The 17686-nt window shown below is 53.6% G+C and overlaps 1 protein-coding gene across 1 annotated transcript in view; it reads left to right on the forward strand.

Moving 5' to 3' along the window:
• Positions 1-17686, forward strand: part of UAP1L1 (UDP-N-acetylglucosamine pyrophosphorylase 1 like 1) — a 34456-nt gene continuing 16770 nt past the window's right edge. Inside the window, exons 1-2 of the mRNA XM_073314218.1 lie at positions 1-394; positions 17445-17649. Of these exons, the coding sequence (XP_073170319.1) occupies positions 106-394; positions 17445-17649 (494 nt within the window). The 5' untranslated portion in view covers positions 1-105. The remainder of the gene's footprint in view (positions 395-17444; positions 17650-17686) is intronic.

Consider the following 17686-nt stretch of genomic DNA (forward strand, 5'->3'; position numbering starts at 1 on the left):
ATCAGGAAGCGGAGGCCGACGGCAAGGCCGGGCTGAGGCTGAGCCCGGGGCCGAGCGAAGGAGCAAGGGCTGGAGCCGGCTGCCGGGGCGCGTCCCGAGCCGGGCATGGCGCCGCCGGAGGAGACCCGAGCGCGGCTGGAGCGGGCCGGCCAGTCCCATCTGCTGCGCTTCTGGGCCGAGCTGGGGCCGGGCGAGCGCGCCGCGCTGCTGGCGGCCCTGGCGCTGCCGGGGGCGGCGGAGCTGGGCGAGCACTGCCGGCGGGCGGCGGAGGCTGGCGCTCGGGAGCCGGGGCCCCTGGAGCGCTCGGGCCGCAGGATGGAGCCCGTCCCGGCCGAGCTCCTGGGCAGCGTCCGCCGCAGCGAGCCGGCCACGCTGGCACGATGGGAAGCGGAAGGTGGGTGAGCCAGCCACCCCGGGGCGAGGGTCCTGCCTGCCGACGGTCTCCCCCGAGCTTTGCACGGGCCGGTTCGCCTGGGACCCTCATGCCTCCTCCCCGGGGCCCTGTTGCTCCCCATGGTGCTCCCCCGTGTCTCACCCTATTACCGTCCCCGAGGCTCAGCCGCGTGCCCAGCGCTCGGCTACTTCGTACCCTGCTGGGGCCGCTGCGGCTGCTGGACCTGGGTCCGTCCTTCCCCTCCGCTCCCCTCCCTCTGGCTCTGGTTACTCCCAGCCGCAGCTCCCCGGAATCCCGCTGGGTGTTAGGCACGGGGGCCCAGCCACTGACCCCTCCTTTTGCAGAGGGGCAGGTGAAATCTCTCCCTAACGGAAGGTTGGGCCCCATTGGGAAAGGGATAAAAAAATACGTCGCCTCTATATAAATCCAGGGTATGCCGGCACCTTGAGTACTGCCTGCAGATGTGATCGCCCCATCATTTGTAAAAAAAAGCTTCAGAAAAGGGCAACAAAAATGATGAGGGGGATGGGACGGCTTTTGTATGAGGGGAGATTAATAAAACTGGGACTTTTCAGCTTGGAAAAGGGGGAATATGTTTGAGGACTATAAAATCATGAGGGGTTTGGAGAAAGTATATAAAGAAGTGTGATTTACTCCTCATAACACAAGAACTAGGGGTCCCCAGCAAAGGAAATTAATAAGCAACAGGTTTAAAATGAACAAAAGGAGCCCCAACCCCTCCTGCACCCCGCACCCCAACTCCCTGCCCTGAGCACCCTGCTGCACCCCTCCTGCACCCTAATCCCCTGCCCTGAGCTCCCTGTTGCACCCCGCACCCCTCCTGCACCCCGCACCCCTGCCCTGAGCACCCTGCTGCACCCCTCCTGCACCCTAATCCACTGCCCTGAGCCCCTGCTGCACCCTAATCCCCTGAGTGCCCTGCTGCACCCCAATCCCCTGCCCTGAGCCCCCTGCTGCACCCTGTACCCCTCCTGCACCCCCACTCCCTGCCCTGAGCACCCTGCTGCACCCCAATCCCCTGCCCTGAGCTCCCTGCTGCACCCCGCACCCCTCCTGCACCCCAATCCCCTGCCCTGAGCCCCCTGCTGCACCCCTTCACCCCTCCTGCACCCCAACCCCCTGCCCTGAGCCCCTCCTGCACCCCAACCCCCTGCCCTGAGCCCCCTGCTGCACCCCGCACCCCTCCTGCACCCCAACCCCCTGCCCTGAGCCCCTGCTGCACCCTAATCCCCTGCCCTGAGCTCCCTGCTGCACCCCGCACCCCTCCTGCACCCCAATCCCCTGCCCTGAGCCCCCTGCTGCACCCCATACCCCTCCTGCACCCCCACTCCCTGCCCTGAGCACCCTGCCGCACCCCTCCTGCACCCTAATCCCCTGCCCTGAGTCCCTGCCGCACCCTAATCCCCTGAGCCCCCTGCCGCACCCCATACCCCTCCTGCACCCCAATCCCCTGCCCTGAGCCCCCTGCTGCACCCCTTCACCCCTCCTGCACCCCAACCCCCTGCCCTGAGCCCCCTGCTGCACCCCGCACCCCTCCTGCACCCCAACCCCCTGCCCTGAGCCCCTGCTGCACCCTAATCCCCTGCCCTGAGCTCCCTGCCGCACCCCTCCTGCACCCCAACCCCCTGCCCTGAGCCCCTTCCTGCACGCAATTTCCCCACTCAGGTATGGCCCTTGGGCCAAAAAGTTTGCCTCCCCCTGCCCTAGAGTAATTGTTTCAGGCTAAGTTTCCTCTAAGCGGCGCAGCTGCCTTTTAAGCCCCGCTCAGGGCTGCCTCGGGGAGAGATGTCTCTGCCCCAGGGCGGACCTGCCTCACTGGGGGAGAGGCACCCCTCCCTCAGCCCAGCCCAGCCGGAGCTGCCGCAGCCTCTCCCCCAGCCCCGAGCTGCTGCGGCAAGAGAGGGCTGGGGGGAGTCCTCTCTCCCACCACAGTTCTGGGGCAGCCTGCACCCCAAGCCCTTCATCTTTGGCCTCACCCCAGAGCCTGAACCCCCCTGCACTCCAACCCTCTGCCCCAGCCCTGAGCCCCCTCCTGCACCCAAGAACAAGACCTCTCGTCCCCAGCTCCACCCCAGAGCCTTCACCCGTAGCCGGAGCCCTCACCTCCTGCACCCAACCCTCTGGCCCAATCCTGAGCCCCCTCCTGCACCCTGAACCCCTCATCCCCAGCTCCACCCCAGAGCCCACACCCCCAGCCAGAGCCCTCTGCCCCAACCCTGAGCCCGCTCCCACACTCCGAGCCCCTCGGCCCCGCCCCACCACATGGCTTCTGTTATGTGCACCGATATGAAGATGGTGTGTCACACATCACCTCCATATTGGTGCACGTAATGAAATTCATTCCACACATGGACGTAAACATTTAGAGCAGTGCAGGCTATGTGCAGACTCGGGCAGACGCCAGTTACGCTTGGGTCACTCTGAGCAGGGCCGGATTCCCCTTTTGTGGGCCTGACGCCAAACCTATTTGTGGGGCCCCACGGGGGCGTTGGGGCATGACGTGGCGCAGGCAGCCTCGCTCCACACAGCCCAGTGCGAGGGCATTGTTTATAAACCAGCCAGAGCAAGGCCTGGGCACTGGACTGCCCCGGGAAAGGAGCCAGACCCAGCTGTGTGGATGGGTTAGACAGGTCCACCATTGTAAACCTGGTACTGACAATGAGAAGGTTTGCTTTGAAACCAGAGGCTAAAAACTTAGTTAAAAAAACGGCCTAGAGTCTAACTGTGACCTGCTGCTTGCATAAATACGTGAAATGGACTGGCTTTGGCCATGAGCCTGGTATTTGACACCCCTGGTCTAGATCTAGCTCCTGTGATGGTCTGTCTCCTCTATTCATGAGCCTGCCCTTTTGGTTCACAGTTGTGTTGTTCTTGTGGGTTGCAGCTGGTGTGGAAGGTTGTGTTTGTGGAGAAAGAGACTCTCTCATGTAGCTAGGGAGAGCTCTGAGGATCGGCATAGAGCTCTGGACTCTGCTTTCAGTGGGGAGCTGTCAGGGTTCCCTCCCCACTCTGAACTCTAGGGTACAGACGTGGAGACCCGCATGAAAGACGCCCTAAGCTTATTTCTACCAGCTTAGGTTAAAAACTCCCCAGGCACAAATTCTCCCTTGTACCTTGGGTTTAAGTAATGCTGCCACCACCAAGTGATTTAACAAAGAACCAGGGAAAAGGACCACTTGGAGTTCCTCTTCCCCCAGCAATCCTCCCAAGCCCTTACACCCTCTTTTCTGGGGAGGCTTGAGAATAATATCCTAACCAATTGGTTACAAAATAATCAAAGACCCAAACCCCTGGGTCTTGGAACAATGGAAAAATCAGTCAGGTTCTTAAAAGAAGGATTTTATTTAAAGAAAAGGTAAAAGAATCCCCTCTGTACAATCAGGATGGTAAATACTTTACAGGGTGATCAGATTCAAAACACAGAGGATTCCCCTCTAGGCAAAACTTTTACCAAAAAACCAGGATAAACCTCCCTCTAGCAAAGGGAAAATTCACAAGATGAAAACAAAAGGTAATCTAACGCACCTTGCCTGATTTACTTACTCTTTTTGTAATATCGGAGACTTGTACAGGATGGTTTATAGGAGAAGGAGTTTTTTTTTTTTTGACCTGATGCTTCTCTGCTTTCCCCAGAGAACACACCAACAAAGCCTTCCCCCCCACCCCCATTTGAAAGTATCTTCTTTCCCCATTGGTCCCTTTGGTCAGGTGCCAACCAGGTTATTTGAGCTTCAGGTAAGGAGGAATTCTAGGCTACGCTTAGCTGTATGGTTATGACAGGAGCCGATGCAAAGAACAGGACCATGTCATGTGTTCAGGGTGGCTTATGTTGCCACCTAGGTGGGCTGCAATATTTTGTACCAGTGGGAGCTTTTTCAGGGCATTCAATGTCATGTCTAGCTATGAGACACAAAACTGAGCTTGGAGGTCACACGTGTGTGGAGCATTGTGGCAAGCCCTGTGTCTTGGAGGGTGGAGTGAAGTCTTCTGGTCATATGGAGGTGGGAGTGCGCCGTTTCTGCTGCTGTGACTCTCCGAGGGCTCAGTAGCATTGAGGAATCCCCAAATCCACCTCTCAAGGTTGCAGGGTAGCTCAATAATTTGAGGTCAGGTAGCTTTGGTAGCAGAGGATCTTATAGAACAGTTTTCCAAAGTGTGGGGTGTGCCACCCTGGGGGTGGTGATGAAGGACTAGCTACAGGGGGGCAGCACAGAGCAGCGGCTGTGCAATTTCCCCCATGGTGGGCGAGGAGGGGATTGTGATTGGTTTCATTCTCTTGAAAGTGCGGGGTGGAGGGATGGTTCAGCTTTCAAAACTTTGGGAAATGTTTCTCTAGAGGGAGGTGAGCTCTTCAGAGGGCTTTCTTCTTCCAGCCAGTATCCGAGCAGTCTTGCCTGGCCAGCTGCTCTTCATCTGGGAGCTGTTTTGCCAGATAACTGTGACAATCTCTGTGGGTGGTGAGATGGGAGAGGGCATGCTGGGTACATCTACACTGCAAAAAAAAAAACAAAAAACATGGCGTCAAGTCTCAGAGCCTCAGTCTAGAGACCTGGGCTCTTGGGGCTCTCACTACAACACTAAAAATAGTCATGTAGATGTTTCTGCTTGGGCTGGAGCTCGGGCTTTGAGAACCGGCGAGGGGGTGCATCTCAGAGCTTGAGCGGGAAGTTCTACACGACTACTTTTGTGCCCCCATAATGCATGACCCAAGAGTCCAGGTCTGTAGACTCCGGCTTTGAGAGTTGCTGCTGTGGTGGTTTGGTTTTTTTGCAGTGTAGATGTATCCTTTGGACCTAGCATATTGTCAGGGAGTTACTGCAGGGGTTGGCAAGTGCTTCCAGTCATTGTCTTCTGGATTGGGTAGAATCCTTTGTAAGTTAACTTGGGAATCTGGGGGGAGAGGGGGTATGAATTCTTGGGGGAAGATCATGGTGATAGTTTCCTTTAGCCTAGAGAGATAGGGATAGTCTTGATTTCCACCTGAAGTCAGGAGTGATCTGACCAGGGGAAGGTGGTGTGTTTCAAAGAATGACACGCCTCCTTCCCCATCTTGTAAATTCTGGAAGATTTCTATTTGTCTCAGGCTTTTTAAACTCCTCTTCTGTCTTATTTTTACAAAATCTAAATGTTGGGCCTAAATTTATGGACGGGTTCTCTTTTGTTAAGGGGTCCAATCTGCTGCTCTGTAGGGCTCGTGTGAGTGTTGTGCCCCGCTGCTCAGCTCTGTTGTGCAGCATCTGGGGGTTTTGCTTTCTCCTTCCCGCACTGAGCACTGTTGTAATTGTGTCGGTGCAGATTGTTTGGCAGAAAGGATCAGTCCATCCTTCCTGCAGGATCTATTTCTGTGTTCACTTTATATGCAAAAAGAGGCTCACAGCAATATTTGGAGGGTAATTATGGACCAACACTGCCTCTTTGCTGGGCTTTTTGTATGCTACAGAAAACAGATCAGACTGTTTTTCGGAGAACATTGCACATTTTTCAATTGCCTGCAGGAATCAGCATTCAAATTAATCATTTGTCATGAGCATTATCTACGTCGGGGATCTGCAACCTTTGGCACGCAGCCTGCCAGGGAAAGCCCCTGGCTTGCTGGGGCCAGTTTCTTTACCTGCTGCATCGGCAGGTTCGGCTGATCGCAGCTTCCACTGGCTGCGGTTTGCTGTCCCAGGCCAATGGGGGTGGGAAGGGCGGCCAGCACATCCCTCGGCCCATGCCGCTTCCTGCAGCCCTGATCTATGTATTTGTAATCAAGAAGTGGGACCGGATCCATGATTTTGATCATTTTGCTTAAAACCCTAAAAGCACAAAGCTTAATTATTGCTAATTTGTATTCCAGTAGTTCCAGCTACTGTATATCCACTCACAGAGGACACCATAGTCCTTATTTTTACAAGCTTTCAATCCAAGAAGATTGCTGTTACACCCCAGTAATAAAGGCCACGTGTTGGTAGAGCACCTCTTACGCTGAAGGATCCAGAATGCTTTGCACACTGTTGGCCCAATCCTGCGCCTATTGAAGTCAATGGCAAAACTTCCAATGACTTCAAGGGGAGCAGGAAAACACCCTGTGCTGTTTCAATACACCTTGGAATGCAGCCACCTGGTTCATAGAACCATAGACTATCAGGGTTGGAAGAGACCTCAGGAGGTCGTCTCGTCCGACCCCCTGCTCAAAGCAGGACCAATCCCCAACTAAATCATCCCAGCCAGGGCTTTGTCAAGCCGGGCCTTAAAAACCTCTAAGCAGTGATGAGCTGCCAAAATCTTAACCACCGGTTCCCTATAAAAAGTTCTGATTTAAGGGATGTGCCAAGAGGCAAAAGGGGCTCATTGCAGGGGGTGCGGTGGCAGGGAGGGAGTGGCACAAGGGAGAAGTGGGCAGGAGGGGGTTGTTGCAAGGGACTGGCAGGCAGGGGTGTGTATGTGCCCGGGGTTGTTGCAGGGGGGTGAAGGTGGCAGGGAGGGCTTTGCACAAGGGAGGAGTGGGCAGGAGGAGGAGATGGCAGGCGGGGGATGGGGGTGACCGTGGCTGGCTGGGGGAGGGTTGCCGGGTGGAGGTTGCCTAGAGGCAAAAGTGGCAGGACAGGGTGAGTTGTTGGGGCGGGGGGGTGTACAGGGGAGAAGGTAGCTGGTCGGTGGGTGTTGGAGGAGGTGGCACTGGCTGGGGGAGGGGTGCCCGGGTTGTCCCACATACACCATTCCCCAGGCCAGGGACTGGACCTGCCCACCCACCGGCAGTCCGCAGGCCCGTGCGGCTCCCTGCGGCCTGGCTAGGTACCTTGCTGGCAGAGTAGACACCCCAGCTTCTCCGCCCGAAGAGCAGAGCGCAGCTGCGCCTTCTTCCCCGTGCCGAGCTGGGCTCCCCGCCGCCCCCGGGGCTCTCAGCGGCGGTGCAGGCAGCCAGGCCCCCCGTGCCCGAGCCGGCTCCCCGCCGCCCCCGGGGCTCTCAGCGGCGGTGCAGGCAGCCAGGCCCCCCGTGCCCGAGCCGGCTCCCCGCCGCCCCCGGGGCTCTCAGCGGCGGTGCAGGCAGCCAGGCCCCCCGTGCCCGAGCCGGCTCCCCGCCGCCCCCGGGGCTCTCAGCGGCGGTGCAGGCAGCCAGGCCCCCCGTGCCCGAGCCGGCTCCCCGCCACCCCCGGGGCTCTCAGCGGCGGTGCAGGCAGCCAGGCCCCCCGCCGCCCCCGGGGCTCTCAGCGGCGGTGCAGGCAGCCAGGCCCCCCGCCGCCCCCGGGGCTCTCAGCGGCGGTGCAGGCAGCCAGGCCCCCCCTGCCCGAGCCGGGCTCCCCGCCGCCCCCGGGGCTCTCAGCGGCGGTGCAGGCAGCCAGGCCCCCCGCGCCCGAGCCGGGCTCCCCGCCGCCTCCGGGGCTCTCAGCGGCGGTGCAGGAAGCCAGGCCCCCCGCCGCCCCCGGGGCTCTCAGCGGCGGTGCAGGCAGCCAGGCCCCCCGTGCCCGAGCCGGCTCCCCGCCGCCCCCGGGGCTCTCAGCGGCGGTGCAGGCAGCCAGGCCCCCCGTGCCCGAGCCGGCTCCCCGCCGCCCCCGGGGCTCTCAGCGGCGGTGCAGGCAGCCAGGCCCCCCGTGCCCGAGCCGGCTCCCCGCCGCCTCCGGGGCTCTCAGCGGCGGTGCAGGCAGCCAGGCCCCCCGTGCCCGAGCCGGCTCCCCGCCACCCCCGGGGCTCTCAGCGGCGGTGCAGGCAGCCAGGCCCCCCGTGCCCGAGCCGGACTCCCCGCCGTCCTTGGGTTCTCGGCAGCGGCAACTGCCGCTGAGAGCCCCGGGGCGGCGGGGAGCTCGGCTCGGGCGCAGCTACTCGTGCTAGACCCTCCCCTTCCCCACTCCGCTGCCGGCTTCTCGCCGGGGGAGGGACTGGCCGCGCCGCAGCCGGCCGCTCTGGAGCCAGGAGGCCGGGAGCAGTGGCAGCCTTGTGTTCCACTGTTTAAAAAAACCGCTCCCTGCCCCTTATCCAGGAGCTGCCAAGCTGCCCAGGAGCGGTCTAGAGCGCCGGCAGCCCGGCACGCCGAGGCTCTGCGAGAGTGGGGAAGACTGGGGAGGGGCCGGGGGAGCCTCCCTGGCCCGGAGCTCAGGGAGCCCTAACAATTTTTAACAACCGGTTCTAAAACTGGTTCAAAATTTAACAACTGGTTCCTGCGAACCGGCTCCAGCTCCCCACTGCCTCTAAGGAAGGAGATTCCATCACCTCCCTAGGTAACCCATTCCAGTGCTTCACCACCCTCCTAGTGAAATAGTGTTTCCTAATATCCAACATAAACCTCCCCCACTGCAACTTGAGACCATTGCTCCTTGTTCTGTCATCTGCTACCACTGAGAACAGCCTAGATCCATCCTCTTTGGAACCCCCTTTCAGGTAGTTGAAGGCTGCTATCAAATCCCCCGTCACTCTTCTCTTCTGCAGACTAAATAAGCCCAGTTCCCTCAGCCTCTCCTCATAAGTTATGTGTCTCAAACCTAATAATTTTCATTGCCCTTCGCTGGACTCTCTCCAATTTGTCCACATCCTTTCTGTAGTGGGGGCCCCAAAACTGGACGCAGTACTCCAGATGTGGCCTTACCAGTGCCGAATAATCACTTCCCTCCATCTGCTGGCAATGCTCCTACTAATGCAGCCCAATATGCCATGAGCCTTCTTGGCAACAAGGGCACACTGTTGACTCATATCCAGCTTCTCATCCACTGTCCATTATGTGTCAGCAACACCATTTTGCAGCGTTTCTAGGAGAGAAGCGAAGAATACCTTGGTTGTTATTTTTGGGTATTACTGTAGTGCCTGGAAGCCCTGGTCATGGAGCAGGACCCCACTGTGCTAGGTGCTGTACAGACCCAGAACAAGATGGTCCCTGCCCCAGTGAGCTGACAGTCTGAGTATAAGACAAGAGATGGATAAGATGGGGGCGCACAAGGAAACAAAGAGACAATATTGATCGATGATGGAAGGAATTTGTGAAGGCAAAATGTAAATACCTGAGCTGGAATTGAACCTGCCGCTGGAGCTAAATGTGCTGCTTCTCTGATGAAGTCAGCTGTAGCTCACGAAAGCTCATGCTCAAATAAATTGGTTAGTCTCTAAGGTGCCACAAGTCCTCCTTTTCTTTTTGCGAATACAGACTAACACAGCTGCTACTCTGAAACTTGGAGGTGCTATCTTAGGAACCTTCTTGCATAGAATAATCCCGCCTAGGTGTGCGAATGTACAGATCAGTTTTGCTAAAGGTTTAGATTAGCCAATGTTCAGTCCAAGGCACTATGGGAGCGGGAGCGGAACACTCCAGATACAGCCCTTTGCTACCTCCAATGCTCATTGAACTGGCCTAGTTTGATGCCAGCTCCCGAGTGAAAGGAGATATGCTTCTTTATGCACTGCTGTTCCCTTAGTTCCTCTTCTCCCTCTGGGGTCGTTAAGATAGACCCATGCAGCAAGCTGTGCCAGCATATGTGCCAGACGCTCGCTCGCATCAAAAAGAGAGTAATCGCGTGTCGAGAGCCAATTAGATGTGCACAGGGAGTTTTCTACCTATATTTGATAAATATACGTCCATTTTATTTAACATCCCTGTTAGGCTATACCTGAGAGAGTTTCTTACACTCTTGTTTTATGGCATTTGTTCAGTCATTGCACGGACATCCCTTTAGCGTCTTGGCACTGACATTTGCAGCCCACCTTCGCCTTGCGCTGAGGCTCCAAGCCTGAGTCCATCTGCTATTGTTTTTTAAGTTGTCTGCAGATAATTAAGCTGACAAATCCAGCCAACTTCTTAAACACAAGAGTGCTAACAGACGGTGTGACAAATGTTAATCGCTAAGGGTGCTCCCTGCTTGGGGACGTTACCATGCACCATTTATTTGTCTGCTGTAATCAAGCCTTATGCTTTATCTTGTTCCCTCTGGAAGAGTGATAGGCAAAAGTCAATGAACTGGCCATTCTAGGGCCTTTGCCTTTCTGATCATCACTGCACCAGCTTTGCAAGGCCTTGTCCATGCACACACAAATTGTGGTGCTTTAACTATACTGGTACAGTTAAGTGGTACATACATACCCATCCCCCAGTGTGGATACAGCTATTCTGGTATAAAGATACTTATACCAGTATAGTTTATTCCTGTAAAGGAAGGAAGAAAAATTATACTGTTGTAAGGCATCTTTCCATGGGTATAACTGCATCCACACAAGGGCTTGTAGCAATTAATTATTTTGGCTAACTACCAAAATAGTTAAATTGGTATAAAATCTGAGTGTAGACCAGGCCTAAGAGTCTACCTCCAATTTCTGGGAATGATCTCCCTTCCCCCACAGACTCTGTTTTTGATGCTGACCTCTTTGTCCATTTTTAAGCCATCACAACACCCCACGTGGCCACACAGTATTTCATGATTTTTGCCTGCAACTGAACCTGATCCGCTTGCTTCTAGAACTGTGCTTAGCAGAGTCCAGCGTTGATTGTCATGCTGTCTGAAGTGGCTCATGACCATGAGTGCCTGCCTCAGGACAGACTATCAAAAGCAGGGCGGACACCCCACACTAGTGGTGTGTTTTATAATTAGATTTCACCACGCCAATACCAAATGTGAACTCCTGGATCACTAAACCAGTGTTACCATGCAGTCCCAGGCAGTCTCCGTAGACTCTCCAGTCTGTCTTGCCACCGTGACAAGTTGGACTCAGTGATACATGGTCACTTATACCAAAAATCACAAATATTCCAGGTTACTCCCAGTCCCAAGAGACCAATCACTCATCCAGGTAGAGCCGTATTCTAGATCTCCCACCAAAGATGATGCTGGCAGCCAATTTTATAGTAAACTAACTATAGGTTTATTAGCTAAGAAAAAGAAATGAGAGTTATTGAGAGGCTAAAGCAGGTAAAATATATGTACGGGTGAGTCACAGTCTATAATTCCGGTTCCCCAAAGGTCTTTTCAGGGTACCCAGATTGTCTCTGCTTTGCATCTGGTACCCACCTCTAAGAGTCCAAACAGTCCAGAGATACAGGATCTTTCCCTGAATCCATGCTTATAGCTCCTTCTCACAGAAAACAAGCTGGCAGGGTCACCAGCCAGATGGGCTCTTTCTTTGATTGGTGGAGAGAGAAGATTTCCGGTCATCACACAATGATCATTTGCCCTCAAATGTGCACGAATTAGCACTTCTCTGCTAAAGTTCTTCATCTGCATTACACAAGTCTTCTTTCTCATTTCATGGGTTATTTAGTTACAGAGGTATATAAAATGTAAATGTTTGCCATTACATTATAACAGGATACAGATAAGTGAGATCAATTCATGTAACAGCCCATTAGTTTTCATGAAGTTTAAACACCAAATACATTCTTATGCAATTAATAACCACTTTAATCGATACTAATACACAAGTGAATTGGCTTTGGGCTTTGGCATGAGCTGGCACCTGGTCTGCCAGCATCACAGTGGCTGCACAGTATTTCATGAGTTTTGCCCGCAATTAAAGCTGATCAGCTTGTGTCTAGAGTTTTGCACTAGTCAGTATCACATCCCTTCCTTTCTGAGAGGAACATAAGTTTAAGTAAAAAAGCCTCCAGTTCTAGAGGCGATTAGTGGAGAATGAACACATGCACGCTACTCCTGCACTCAGAGCTAAAAATCCCCAAAGCGGGAACCTTGTTGGCGTAGCTCATCTGTTCTTTCACCTGGTTCCAGCCTTCGTTTTGCTGAGCTTAGCCTCGCGTGCTGTCGCACCGAGCACGCAGTCCGAAAGAGCATAGCTAGTAACACCTCAGCATGCAAGGGGCGGATGGGAGGCGTGCATGTGAAAGAGAGAGGGCAGGCCCGCTGAGAGCAGAATAAGGACTTTTAATTTTAAGACCTGAGTGTTTCTTTGCATTTATGTCGGGCTCTAACAGCATCAATGAATTCTTATACACCCACCTCCACTCAGGTTGGAAACTCCTTTTTACACATGGGCAAACTGAGGCACTTGCCTAGTGAAAGTCAAGTGAGGATAAATAACCATTGGAATAACTTACCAAGGGTTGTGGTGGATTCTCCGTCACTGGATGGGCTCTTTTCCTAAAAGATAAGCTGTAGTTCAAATAGGAGTTAATTCAGCAAAATCCTGTGGCCTGTGTTTCACAGACTGTATGAGCACAATGTCCCTTCCAGCTTTGAAATCTGGGAAAGTGGTTCACTGTGGCTCAGAGGAGTCCTTGTAGCACCTTAGAGACTAACAAATTTATTTGGGCATAAACTTTTGCGGGCTAGAACCCACTTCATCAGATGCATCATCAGGTTCTAGCCCATGAAAGCTTATGCCCAAATAAATTTGTTAGTCCCTAAGGCCTGGTCTACAGTACGTGGTTATTTCAGAATTAGCTGAGTTACCTTGAAATAAAACCGGTTCCGTCCACACGACCAAACCATTTTTTTTTATTTGAAGGGCTCTTTACTCCAATTTCTGTACTCCACCTCGGCAAGTGGAGTAACACTAAAATTGAGATCGCAGTTCAGGGTTTCAGGTACTGTGGACTCAATTCGAAGATATTGGCCTCCCGGAGCTATCCCAGAATGCTCCCTTGTGACCGCTCTGGACAACACTCTGAACTCTGATGCACTAGCCAGGTAGACAGTAAAAGCCCTGGGAACTTTTGAATTTCCTGTTTGCTCACCATCAGCACAGTCCACCATCACAGGCGACCATGCGAGTCCACCATCTCAAGAGACCATGCAGTCCCGGATTCGCAGAGGAGCTCCAGCATGGTCCAAACAGGAGGTACTGGATCTCACTGCATGTTGAGGAGACAAATCTATTATGGCAGAACTACATTCCAAAAAAGGAACGCAAATAAGTATGCTAAAGTCTCCAGGGCCATGACGGAAAGAGGCCACTCCAGGGACACAGAACAGTGTCGTACAAAAATCAAGGAGCTCAGGCAAGCATACGAAAAAGCCAGGGAGGCGAACGGGCTCTCTGGATCACAGCCCCATACATGCCACTTCTACCGTGAGCTGCATGCAATTATGGGGGGTGACGACACCACTACCCCACCACTGTCCATGGACACCTGCAAGGGGGGAGTAGCACGGAGCAAGGAGGATGAGTTTTTGGAGGACGAGGAGGAGAAGGAGGACAGTGCACAGGCGGCAAGTGGGGAATCTGTTTTCCCCCCTAGCCAGGAACTATTCTTAACGCTGGAGCCAATAGCCTCCCCCTACTCCCAAAGCATGCTCCCGGACCATGACCCTGGAGAAGGCACTTCTGGTGAGTGAGAGCTTGATCGGAGCCACACGGTGGGGGGTAGGGGGAAACCCAGCCGCGCTGGGCTGTTCGCGTTTAGTTTAAAAGGCTCATCCCTTCTTAGAGCCTCATCGGAGCCACGCTGGGCTGTTCGCGTTTAGTTTAAAGGGCTCATCCTGGCTCAGAGCCTCATCGGAGCCCCACAGTGTGTGTGTGGGGGGGGGGCAGGGAGGGTGTTGTGTGAAGCGATCATCCCAGAGAGCCCGCAGGCTGCCTGCAAGCTGAATTCTGTTGCCCGGCTGCGTGTGATGGCTTACTCACACCAAAAGTGGCAGGCACTTCAGTATAGGAGGCAAAATGTGACCTTGTACAGAAAGAATATGTGCTGTGTACTATGAATTGCCTGTTTCACTGAGAAATAGTGTCCCCTTTGTTCTCTCTTTAATATATATATAGGGGGTGGGTAACTTTAAGAGAAACAAACACAACTCTCACACCGTACCCTGGCCAGTCATGAAATTGGCTTTCAAAGCTTCTCTGATGTACAGCGCACCCTGCTTCACTCTTCAATCGCCCTGTTGTCTGGCTGTGCGAAACTGGCTGCCAGGCAAGTTTCCTCAACCTCCCACCCCGCCATAAACGTCTCCCCCTTACTCTCACAGATATTGTGGAGCACACAACAAGCAGCAATAACAATGGGAATATTGGTTGTGCTGAGATCTAACCGAGTCAGTAAACTGCGCCAGCGCACTTTCAAACGTCCAAACGCACATGTTACCACCATTCTGCACTTGCTCAGTCTATAGTTGAACTGCTTGCTCCTTACTACTGTCCAGGGTGCCTGTGCCTGGCTTCATGAGCCATGGCATTAAGGGGTAGGCTGGGTCCCCGAGGATAACTATAGGCATTTCAACATCCCCAACAGTAATTTTCTGGTCTGGGAAGTAAGTCCCTTCCTGCAACTGTTCAAACAGACCAGAGTTCCTGAAGATGCGAGCGTCATGCACCTTTCCCAGCCATCCCACACTGATGTCTGTGAAACGTCCTTTGTGATCCACCAGTGCTTGCAGCACCATGGAAAAGTACCCCTTGTGGTTTATGTACTGGCTGCCCCGGTTTTCCAGGGCCAAGATAGGGATATGCGTTCCGACTATTGCCCCGCCGCAATTAGGGAACCCCAGCACATTAAAGCCATCCACAATGGTCTGCACATTTCCCAAAGTCACTACCCTTGATAGCAGCTGGTCAATGATTGCATTGGCTACTTGCAGCACAGTAGCCCCCACAGTAGATTTCCCCACTCCAAACTGATTCCCGACTGACCGGTAGCTGTCAGGCATTGCAAGCTTCCACAGGGCTATTGCCACTCGCTTCTCAACTGTGAGGGCTGCTCTCATTTTGGTGTCTTTGTGCTTCAGGGCAGGGGACAGCAAGTCACAAAGTTCCATGAAAGTGGCCCTATTCATACGAAAGTTTCTCAGCCGCTGGGAATCATCCCATACCTGCAACACTATGTGGTACCACCAGTCTGTGCTTGTTTCCCGGGCCCAGAATTGGCGTTCCACAGCATGAACCTGACCCAACACCACCAAGATCTCCCAATCGCCACATGCCATGCTTCTAGGAATGTCTGTGTCCATGTCCTCATCAGTATAGTAATCGCGCGGTCGTCGCTTCCTCGCCCAGTTTTGCAGATACTGCACATACTGCTGGATAATGCGCGAGGTATTTACAATGGTCAAAACTGCAGCGGAGATCTGATCAGGCTCCATGGCTATGGCGCCTGCATGGGTAATCCTGGAAAAAGGGCACGAAATGTAGGAGAGCAGAGTTGGCGGCGGAAGCTGTGCTGTTCGGTTCGCGGTAGCCGAACAACGGCTGAAAATGGTTGTCTTCTGTGGCTTTCACGGAGGTGGGAGCCCAGCACAGACAACATGGAGAAGCTTGGAAGCATGGCAATAGCGGGAGAGCAGAGTTGGCGGTGGAAGATGGGCTGCTCAGTTCACGATGGCCGGGCAGAGCTGAGTTGGAGAGGTGGATTCATAGTAGCAGGAGAGCAGCGGTGCACCATCTGCTGAAAGCAGTATGGCGTCTGCATGCCAAAAAGGCGCAAAACGATTGTCTGCCGTAGCTTTCTGACAACACACACCCAGAAACACCCACGAGAATGTTTTTGCTCCATCATGCACTGGGAGCTTAACCCAGAATTCCAGTGGGTGGCGGGAACTGCGAGAACTGTGGGATAGCTACCCACAGTGCACCACTCCGACAATCGATGCTAGCCTTGGTACTGTGGACGCAATCTGCCGAATTCACGCGCTTTAGTGGAGACACAGAGGATCGAATGTATAAAATAGCTTCCGAAAATTGGAATAGAATAATTTTGAAATAATTTTGTACTGTAGATGTACCCTTAGGTGCCACAAGGACTCCTCGTTGTGTTTGCTGATACAGACTAACACGGTTACCACTCTGAAACCTGTGGCTCAGAGTGGAAGTGGGGGAGAGAACTGCTCAGAGAGTGGCCTTGAAGGAAGAAGCTGCGAGAAGATGAAAGTGGGTAGCAGCAAGGAGGGATCCATAAGAGGGGGAGCAAATGCATTTGGAGGCCTGCTGAGCATTGTAAAAAGGCCCCATCATTCCCATTTTCCGCTCCAGTAGAGATATGGGTTTTCTTAACTTCAGTACTATCCCATTTGGAGTTTAACTTCTCGTAAATGCTCAAAGTGATTGGACCTTATTATGGGTTGTTGTAAAGTTTTTGCCTAATTGCGGGATGGAAAAGTGATCTGTGTGCCGAGATGTTTTCTCTCTTCCTTTAACTGCAGTGTGCTGAGCAGTGACACCATGGTATGCAATTACAGTGTTGTGTAATTAGCTTTCTTAAGTGCTATTGTTTTGCCATTAGTAGCTATTTTGGAAGTGATAATATCCCCCCTCTGCCTGAATATATCACCAGGGTGGATCTGAGCCTTCTAACATGGACAAACACAGAGCTGGCAGCAAACAAAGAACGGATGCTGACATCAAGCTCTTAGCCAATGGGCCCAGTGCATCTTTCATGTACAGTAATGCCACTGACACCAGTGAGGGGTTTGGTCCATTGCTTTTACTGTTGGAAGCCGAATCTTTGCTTTGTGTTGTGATGCTGGCCGAGGTGAGATCACGTCACGACAGCCACAGGCCTCTTCCTTCTGATCGCGAATTTGGAGAGCTGGTTGCTTTTCTTCAGGTTTAAAGTGGTCAGGAAAAAAATGGCTCCTTATTCAGTTTGTCTGTTCGCTGTGTGTTGGAGTCAAAAGCAAGATGTTACTCTTTGTAACCTTGCAGAGCTGATAGACCACAGCAATACACGGGGCTTTACCCCTTTCTCCTGCAGATTTCAGCGTTTGCCACATGGGGGTACCTCACAATTGGTTCATAGTGGGTGTTGCCCATTTGTGGTAACTTGCAAACCGTACCCAGAGAAGAAAAGCGCTTTACCATCAACGTACCAATGTCAGCACTAATTAGAGGTTCATGCTTTAGGATCAGGAGGTCAAAGGTTCAATCCAGGCTGTTGGCGACCCACCAAGGGGTGTGGTGTTACACGTAACCTTTGAGAACTTGCTTAATTTCTCGGTGCCTCAATTTCCTGACCTAAAAAATGGGGAGAATGGTCCATCTCTATCACATGGAGAAGCTTCATTCTTGTCTATACAGCACTGAGCTCCTGTGCCCCTTCAGAGGTGCACAGAGCCCTCGTTCTTTTTGTTTGCTGATCTGTCCGTTTCCTTCCCCTTGTTTTCTCTCGTGGGGCCTCTGTCCCAAGCAGGTTTCCGTCAGATCTCACAGAACAAAGTAGCACTGCTGCTCCTGGCTGGAGGGCAAGGAACCCGCCTGGGTGTGGCCTATCCCAAGGGGATGTACAGCGTGGGGCTGCCCAGTGGTAAGACCCTGTATCAGATCCAGGCAGAAAGAATCCGCAAACTGGAGCAGCTTGCCAGCAAGAAATACAGCACAACGTGTACCATCCCATGGTAGGTAACATGATGTTGAGTCTACATGGTACAGGTG

Source organism: Lepidochelys kempii, chromosome 16 (genome assembly GCF_965140265.1).
Source record: "Lepidochelys kempii isolate rLepKem1 chromosome 16, rLepKem1.hap2, whole genome shotgun sequence".
NCBI lineage: Eukaryota > Metazoa > Chordata > Testudines > Cheloniidae > Lepidochelys > Lepidochelys kempii.